Genomic DNA, 9719 nt, shown 5'->3' on the forward strand with positions numbered 1-9719 from the left:
AAACCTGAGAGAACAAATCTGCTTCATGATGGAAGTATGATACAAGAGTGAAAATACAGCAGCCAGTCGTGTGAGGGAAGAGTAGGGAGAAAAGGGGAATGATGTAAAGTTGTTGTTTGCTTGTTGATATGGTAGTATTGTCACCAGAATGAAATTGTTGGTGAAAGTAGGAAATGAGAGTTGTTATGAAGGAACATGAAGTAATGGAACAGGAAAACAGCTGATGACAGAAAGAACACATAATTACCTCTGTTGTGTTTAATTACAAGGATGGAAGGAGAGAAACGTTGGAGGCAGCTGCTATAACACTGAATAGTCTACTGTCAGGGCTGTAGAAGTACAATTCAGATTTAAATTAAGTGGCCAAGGGGAGCTGAAGCTTGCATGCAATTGGCAAAAGGAGAAGACAAACAAAAATATTTTTGGGTACACGGAAATCCCAGGGTCCTTACTTTCATTGTGATGCAAATGTTTTGAATCTTCCTTACTGTGTATTCAGTTTTGCAGTGTATTATATAGATGCGAATATACACACAAGTGCCCACACATACTTAAATAGCTGGCAGATGTTTAAGGGGTACTGTTTTCTCCCACAGCTGCTGCATGCTGTAATAACTGTAGGGCACACAGTGCATTGCTAAGAGTTGAAATGGCTGAACAACTCAAAAAGGTGCCAAACTTGTATTGATAATATAGGACAGCCAAGCAGGAAACTCAAGCTGGAGTGTTAGAAAGCAGACATTCTTTAATATCAGCTCTGCATGTATGGGGGAATCCTCCTATCGTGCATAGCTTATGCAAAAAAGTCTTCAGTTTATACACATTACTTGTGTTGCATATGCAGAAGTTTTCCAAGAGATATGTTATCTATGCAGAAGTTTCTCAGAAATTATTTACTGTGAGGGTGGTGAGACACTGGAACAGGTTGCCTAGCAAAGATGTGGTTGTGAATGCCCCCTCCCTGGAAGTATGCAAGGCTGGGCTGGATGGGGCTTTGAGCAATCTGATCTGGAGGGAAGTGTCCCCTCCACCCACAGATGGGCTGGAACTGATGATCTTAAAGGTCCCTTTCAACTCACACCATTCTCTGATTCTATGACATGCAAGTTTCTCTTCAGTACATGTCTCGCTCCAATTTATAGGAGGGAGAGGAGGTTCTTTTATTATCTATATACCTGGCGTGAGATTAAGAAACAATGGTTCAAATGTTGGTCCTACCAGTTTATTACAAATCTTAATCAGGGGAAATGGGGAAGGGGAGGACGGACACTATTATGAATTAGGGTACTGGGGAAGGGAAGGAGGGTGATAGAAAGGATAGGAAAGAAGAAGCAAGGAGTCTTTATAGGAAGCAAGAGGGGCGTAGTCACCACTATGGATCCAGCGAGGTTCATAGTTCAGTCTTTGATCTTTAGTAGTGGTGGGTTGTCAGGTGGAGTCATTCTATTGACAACCACGACGACGACCACAGTGATGATGGCCCCTTTTCAGTGCTTCAAAGTGGTTGAGTCAGCTGTCTTTTGAGTGACAGCTCAAACCCAAGGTGATTGAGTCAGTTCTTGCGGTGGCAGCTTCTGGCTCTGGGATCTCAGCAGGAACCTCCTTAGTTCTTATCTTTCTGGCCTTGCCAGCAGATAAGAGGAAGCAGGGAGGCACCAACTTGTATCTTGCCTTCGCAGGGTACAATGGTATCATCCCCCAGCCTCCCATACTAAGCTGGAGCAGTTTAGTCACAGGCCAGATCTTCTGCCAGTGAACACTCCTGAGCGCTCTCTTCCGCTTTTCTACAGAGCGAGCAGCTCTGGGGGAAGGGGCTTGCAAATGTTCCCAAAGCGATATTGATTGTCACACAGTTAGCACCCATCCCTTGCCTCCTTGACAAGTCACTCAGAGTCTTATCACAAGAAATACCTCAGGAAGCAAGCTTTGAGCCAAAAAACAAAGAAGGATTCTCACAGTACATCACACATTCAGTGACCAATTCCAAGCAGGACCTGCTACTTCCTTGTTACAAATCTCTTTAGTTCAGAGACAGCTTTTTCTGTTACCTGAACAAATTGCAGGGCAGGGATATCCATCAGTGAGCAATCATGAGTTTAATAATATTGTATTGTTACAACTTGTATCAATATAGGTCTTGCAGAGGGCAGAAATCTATCTCGCTGAGCAACATCTTCAGGAAGCAAGCCAAAGACAATTCTCCTGTGAACATAAATGTTCACAAAGTTACTGGGCAAAAATTTTTGGTTTTTAAAAATATCCAGACCACAGGTAAAGGTGAAGTAAAAGATTGCAGTCCTCAAGTGAACAGATAAACACTACTTTAAAATTACAAGGACCTTCGTACCACAGTTTTCTCTCTTGCCCATTGCTCAAACAGACAGTTTGATCCAACTTAGACATACTGCAGTTTTGTCATGCTGCTGCTTATTTTCAACCAAAGCTGCAAGGTCTTTCAAACCTATTTCAGCCACAGTATATAATTTGATAAGGAAAGTGATTTTTGACTACTTCAAAAGGAGCACATTTGATGAGTAAGGATTCTTTCAACTTTGTGTGTGTTTTATACTACAGAAATCTAACCATTTTTTGCTGTATCCAGTGGAAAAGCCGTGTACCTGGAGTTACATTATAGTCAGTCTCTGTTGTATACTCTGTTTTACTTTAGGAAGTTTTAATTTTTTTCTTGCAAATGCTTGAAGAAGTATGTGCAGAGTAGCCTATTAGATCTCCTTCCTAAATAGGTTTAAATTCCTGTCCCAAAATGAAGCAGGACCAGACCTTGAATTCTCTTATGATCTTGAGGAACATGGGCCTGGCAAAGAGTGAGGTCAGGGCTCTGAACTTTGAGAGTGAACTCTATACTCTTTAAAGAATTGTTAGATAAGATCTACTGGAAAGCTGTGCTTAGAGGTAAAGAAGTGGAGAAAGCTGACTACTCTTTAAAGATGCCTTTCTGAACAAGAAAACAGGCAGAGGAGGCAGGAAACCAGCATGGCTTGTCAAGGACCTGCTGGTCAGACTGAGGAAAAGAAGGGATTGACTGGCTGTGAAAACAAGGGCATGTCACCTGGGGAGAATACAGGGATGTTCTCCAGACTTGCAGAGAGGGGATTAGGAAAGCCAAGGTGCAGATGGAATTGAACATGTTAAAAACAATGAGAGGAGATTCTATAGGTACATTAGCCAGAAGAGGCAGGACAAAGAGAGCATACTTCCTTTGATGAATGAGAAAGGAGAACTTGCTACGCCAGATATGGAGAGAGCTGAGGTACTCAGTGAGTTTTTTGGCACAGTTTTCACTGTTTTCCAGGATTCTTGTATTTCTCACGTCCCCTAGGCAGTACCTAGGAGAATAAATTCCCCCCCCCACCAAGTTGTAAGGACAGAGCAAGTCCATATCGCCTCATGAGTTTGAATGTATACAAGTCTATGGGGCCAGATGACATGCATCTCAGGGTCCTGAAGGAGCTGGCTGATGTGGTTGCTGAACTTCTCTCCATTGTATTAGAAAAGTTGTGGCTGTTGGGCAAAGTCCCCAAGAACTGGAAAAAACAGAAATATCACAGCCATTTGGAAGAAGGGGAGGAAGGAGGACCCGGGGACAGGCTGCCCAGAGAGGCTGTGGATTCTCCATCCCTGGAAGTGTCTCCAGATCAGGTTGGATGGGGTCTTGGGCAATCTGGTCTAGTGCTAGATCTACAGGTTGGGGCCCTGCCTGTGGCAGGGGAGGTTGAAACTTGATGATCTTCAGGGTCCCTTCCAACCCAAGCCATTCTGATTCTAGATTTAAGTTCGCAAAACAGCTAGTAGCTCTCTTGTAAATTTCTCGTTTCTAGGTAAAACCTCTTGAAATCTTAACCCTTTTCCTAACTGAAGAGAAGCTTAACATCTTTTGGCCCTTTGTTGTAGAATGTGAGAAGTACATCATTCGATTTTCCTTTTAGTATCTGATCCTGCGTGCCTCCTGCCAGCAGGCCACTATATGCTGTATAAAAATGTACTCTTGGTTCCTGTTTTTCACTGACCTGCAACATTCATCAAGTACCTTAAAAAGTAGGATTTGATGAATCACAGTCACATCCTCAGCTGCCTACATTATTTTGTAAACCTTGCTCAAATTCTCACTAGCCTTCTCTCCTAACTGAAACACATTCTCAGTTTTTCCTGCTCCATTCTTTTCACCATTGCCAATACTTTTCCAACTTAGGTACCGACTTCTCAATCTGCAGAAATCTCAGCCACACAGAGGGCACACAGAAATTATATGTACAACAATAAACCAGTGACCTCTTTCAGTCATCCTCAGTTCCTTCCCTGATGATGTCCAGCATTTTGCTGGTTTTTATTTGTGTATTATTGGACACTGAGCTGATGATTTCAGATAATTGTAAAGGACTTAGCATCTAAGTGTAAAGCTTACTTATAGCAAAGAAACTACAGCCCAGCAGTCCCCAGTGCCTGGGAACAGCCTGAAGACAGAAGAGTGAGCATTTTATGCTGCTATCTTCCCAGATCTATGAGCTTGATATTGCATTCAGTAATGTTATGTTACCGTAACAGAGAGTTACAGTACAACAGTTGCTATTTTAGCTCCAGAAATTGGGTTGGAATGGCAAAAATGAAGAAAACTGTTCCTAAATAAAGCAAATGAAAATAGATTTTTTAAAATAAAATATTTATTAATATATTGTAAGAGAGAATTACATTCTCACAAGCAAATTCTGTGTATGCATGCTGCAATTTTTTTCCATTAGCTGAATAACTCATGAATTAGGCTTAGAACCAAGTCCTTATGCAGAGTAATGGGTGTGAATGTTTCTTGAGTATTCATCATTAAGAATAGCAAATCCCGTAGAAATTACAAAAGTTGTAATCTCTATCTTGTATAGAAACTAGTGAATAAATATATCTATAAATACCATGGAAATCATAATAAATACCAAACCCACAGTCTTACAGATTCTGCAGGTGAGATTTCTGAAGTTGTAAATTGCAGTCTGCAGTCGGCATGAGCTGACTGTGACTAGGAAACTGTTGTTGACACAACATACTAGAGCACTCCAGGGGAGCAGGAGGAATTACCAGTTTGCTGCTGTAGTAGCAGAACAGTAGGTCTTAGTACAAACAAGCTGTGCTGTAAGTGCATTGCACTCAACTGATCGTGTCTGACTGAAGTGGCTTCCAAGGGAGCTTCATTTCCCCTAGCAAGCCACTTTTCCTATTCTATGGACAGTGAGTCCCACAGCACTGACCAATATGAAAGATTTCCTTAAATAGATGCAGTTAAATAAATAAATAAATAGATACAAGGATCTACAATTAACATGAGACACCGATGTGGAAGGTGGAAGATGGAATGCTGCACGATGCTTTCTCTGGATGTTTCTCCCAGTGGAAATCAGGAGCAGTTCTGAGGCTTTTTCCTGTCTGGAATTTTCTCACAGTGGTGCATCAGAATTGAGCTGAGCCCTGTTATGAGGTGAGGAAAAAGGTGATTTAGAAGGTGCTTCAAAGGCAATTGTTATGGCTTAGCATTGCATAAACAGTTAAAAGCAAATGATCTATTTCCAACTCTATCTGTTGTCTCAAGGCACAGAGAGAATTTGCACCATTCACTCGTATCAAAGAATTCATTAACTTGGAAATTATTTGGAATTATTTATATGGGATACTGAAAGTAAGGGGAAGGTAATTTTTTAAAAGCCCCATTTATCATGAGGTGTTCCTTTTCCTTCAAATGGAGTTGCTGGTTATCAAAGCTGGTTATTTAGTTGTGGCATCGTCGTTGAACAAGAACGTTGCAGAAGGGCCCACATAAGAGCCCAGTTGTATAATTAAGCAACGTTTCCCCATTCTTTACCTCTGAGTAAGAGAAAATGGAAGCTTACACTGTGAAACCTCACAAGTTGGCTTTTTTGGGAGGTTTGCAACTTAACTGCCTGATCTGAGAATGAATGGGACTTACTTGGCCATAAGTGCCTTTACGATCAGCTGTACCCAGGGAGCAGTGGGGTCCAAGCACACCTCTCTTCTGTCCTTTAGAGTAGCTCTGCAAAACAAGGAAGAAAGAAAAGTCAGGAAACTAGTACATGGGTTTGTTTTATACACAGAATATAGTACTGCATGTTTAGAGCTTGTGTGCTTACGCTCACAACACTCACACATTCCTCAAAATTTTCCTCAGTAAATACAGGTATTCGTTTAGAACTTGCTTACAACAATAAGGATTCTCAAAACAAGCGTGAAACATCCAGTGACAAATGTTGATAGTACATGGATGGCAGCATTTTACTCCCAGTCTGTGCTACTCTAGACCGGACTACTTTCAGTGCTTCCCTACATCTGCCTGAGATAACTTACTTTTTCTCTCTGCAGTGAGCCACAGATCTGTTTTACTGGGAGTTTTGCCTGCCTAGTAAATGCAGGATTTAAACTAAACTGTTACCTCGTGCATTAAGAACTGACTAGTCTTAGTCATCATGTTCTACCACATAGAACAAATACTGAAAAGATCCAATGGCTTGGATTGGAAGGCATCTTTAAGATCATCACGTTCTTGATGATTGCTTCAGGCATGTACAAGTTCAGAAAGACTATGCTAAAAGCCCACAGCCACAGCATAATGTAGGTTGGGAAAAGAGAGGCCCTTGCAGATGATTTACTTACATGATTTCAACGTTCTTGCAGTGGGGGCCACTCGGCGTCAGCTTCACATCTTGAATGGATTTAGGGTGGATGAACTTAGAATGAGTGCTAATGCACTGGCACCGCAGCTCATTCCCCATCTTTACCAGGGTCCTACCTATGAGCACAAAAGGAAGATTGCACTTTGAGAGCCAGTTACCATTACTGTATCAGCCAGAGATTATGGCTGCTCTTTTTTAACAACATGCTGAAGTCCTACATTTGTTCTAGGTGCCTAAATCCTCACAGTATAAAAATATGTTGTTTATTTTTTTCAGAGGAGCTGATGCCCAAGTACATTTAAAATTACATCAACATGTCTTTATAAAGTAAAACCACGTATTTTGTGTTTACTTCTACTGACTGACAACACTGTGCAATTAATTGCATCTTTTAGTATCTGGATTGACATACTGGCATGTATGAAGAAGAGAGAGCCCTGCTATTTTTCCCTAATTTGAGGCCTGTCTTTGCTATGTTTATATTGTTTGTTCTTCACTTGCAGCTGTAGATTGCTTGACTGAAACAGTATGATCATTAAGTAACAAATAGGAAATACTAAGTGGGAAAATACTGCCCTTTGTGGGAAGGTAGAGCAACTTTCAAACACTTTTAGAGAAGATCCTGTCTCTAGCCAACTTAAGCTTTAAATGAAATACAGAACCAAAGTTAATTTCATTAGCATCCTTAAAATATTTCCCACAAGATGTCAGTAACTCTTCAGTACAAGAGCTACAGTAGTAAATTTCTGTCCGAAGCAAAACTGTTGAAAACATTTCAAAAGAAATGAACTTGCAGAAACTAGCAGAAAGCTGCCTCTCTGAGGACACACATCTCAGCAGGTGCCAAGATAGTGCTGCAGTCCTGTGGGTACTGGGAGGGATTCACTTACCTTGCGACAGAGCTGCTGAAACCAGGAGGAGAGCCAGGACTGCTCCAAGCTTGCCGTTCATGGTTAGGAGTGTTTGGCTTGTCTTCTGAGCTGAGGTTTTGTGGAGCTGTGATCTCTTCTGTCAGAGGAGTGCTGATGTCTGAACAGGGAGGCCCATTCTGCTTTTATACAGTTTTGTGCCCGTGTGCAGGGCTCTGCTAGCATGTAGATTGCGTTAGAGGAATTTCCCAGATGTAGTAAAAATGAGTCACATGACTGTTGTGAAATAGTCTAGCTGATGATGAATTATTCTGCTGCAAATAATATAACGTATTAATTTATTAAAGCATGTAAATAATACCCATGCAGTCTAGTTTCTCTTGTAGGCTTTTGTAAATTTTGCTTTTTCTGTAATGTACATACTTATTTCACAAAGTAACTTTATGATGGCTTGGTTACATTTATGTTGTATTTCTGTTATGTTATGTTTTGTTTCTTCATGGTAATAACTGGTTTTGTGTTGCTGATTTAAATTTTTTTTTCTATTTATTTCTGTTAAAGCTGTATTGTACAAATGCATTTCCAGTTTTTTCTGTTCAGTAAAGGAACTGAGAGTGCAGTATTCAAAGCAAAGCAAAGTATTCAAAGCATCCTGATGGATGCTTTGAATTAGAATTAAATGGATCTTTAATTCTAAAGAACCTTGAAAACCATTCCTGCATTTTTCTTGTCACACATGTTAGAGTTTGAGGAAATTTTGTATGCAAATGCAACAGCGAGACTTGCTGAATACATCTGCTTTTGTTTGCTTTATGAATGTCAGCATTGTTAGTAAACCTGTTTCTCTTTCGGTTACGGTAACCCTAAGTCTTACACAGGGAAATAATAGTAAATGTTATGGTACTTGTTAAAGAATTTCATTGCATGAATATTGAGTACTTGCTCGTTGTGGCTGGTAGAAATAATACTGTATAACACAGACATCTTAAGGGAAAGCTTGGGCTCAACTGCTGATCTGTCATATAAATGAAGAATTATTACTTTTATCCATTTGGAGTGTGTGTGTTAAGGTGAAGAATCTGCTCTGATTCTGTAAAAATATAGTGCTTCTGACATATGACTTCTGCTGTTTGTCATCCCTATCCTCAAAGTTTCATGTTTTGTGGTCTGTGGACTTACAGAGGCACTTCTCCCCTGCTCCAAAGACTTAAGAAAAACTCATCTTCAGCATGTTTACTAATTCATAATTTCTTATACTTCACTATTTACTGCTGGCCATGGACTCATTTGATAAAAGGAAAATCCATCTGTTTCCCATCACTATCTCAGCTGACCCAGGAAAAATTATAGCCAAATTAGACTATTCAGCCATTTACTGAGTCAACAAAAGATACCACTTCTGGCTGAAAATGGTGCTTCTCCTTAGCTGTATATCTTACAGAGCTTTCCTGGAAAATACATTTTGTTTTCTCAAGGCATGAAAAAGGAAGGAATCATACCAGATACTGAATGTTTGCTTTATTGTTCATGTCAAACTTCTAACAAGCTTATTCTGAAAAAAGTTTGGCTGATTCTTTTCCTTAGGCATGTCTTTCTTTGTCTCCACATATGTATGTGTACACACACAGAGTAATTAAAACTTGATTTGGGGGTACCAATTTCTTTGCAATTATTTGCAGCTTTATCTTAGTGTGCACTGAAATGCCTTTCATCCAAGGTGAAAAAAATCCCCCTTGAATTCCCAATTACATTCAGTGACTTTTTGCCCCCCTTAGTGCTAGAGTAAACTATTTCCTGAGTGTGGCAGTAACAGAACCGCAAAAAATCCCCAGGACAAAAACAGAGCCAAGAGCCTGCTCCACCTATATGATTAACCCTGCCCCGGGGCTAAGAGCAAGTATCAGTCTAAAAGAGCAGGATGTTTGTAATGAAATAAAAGCCCACTTCGGTTTCTAAGAGCTAAAGCATCTCTTCTCACTACACTTTTTTTCCCAATATGACACAGTTTCATCAAAACTACAGGAGGATATAAAATAGAAATGTTGTGGCATAGAAAGTTTGAGATGTGAAATCAAGCCAAATTCCTGGCACACCTAACCTGTGTTCCTAGGAGTGCTGTGCTTCACCCAAGTTCTCACTGTATTCCTTCAACACTTTGCCC

At 40.4% G+C, this 9719-nt stretch overlaps 1 protein-coding gene across 1 annotated transcript; it reads right to left on the reverse strand.

Annotated features, from left to right (window-relative positions):
- Positions 1–4660: 4660 nt before the first annotated feature.
- On the reverse strand, positions 4661–7783 carry LOC128080725 (interleukin-8). Its single transcript, XM_052683264.1, has 4 exons — positions 7580–7783; positions 6670–6805; positions 5969–6052; positions 4661–5472 (listed from the first exon to the last, which is right to left on the reverse strand). Exons 1-4 carry the CDS (start codon positions 7638–7640, stop codon positions 5442–5444), a joined length of 312 nt encoding a protein of 103 aa, XP_052539224.1. The 5' UTR covers positions 7641–7783; the 3' UTR covers positions 4661–5441.
- Positions 7784–9719: the final 1936 nt, after the last annotated feature.

The sequence above is a fragment of the Tympanuchus pallidicinctus genome, unplaced genomic scaffold (assembly GCF_026119805.1).
Source record: "Tympanuchus pallidicinctus isolate F22 unplaced genomic scaffold, pur_lepc_1.0 scaffold2, whole genome shotgun sequence".
Lineage (NCBI taxonomy): Eukaryota > Metazoa > Chordata > Aves > Galliformes > Phasianidae > Tympanuchus > Tympanuchus pallidicinctus.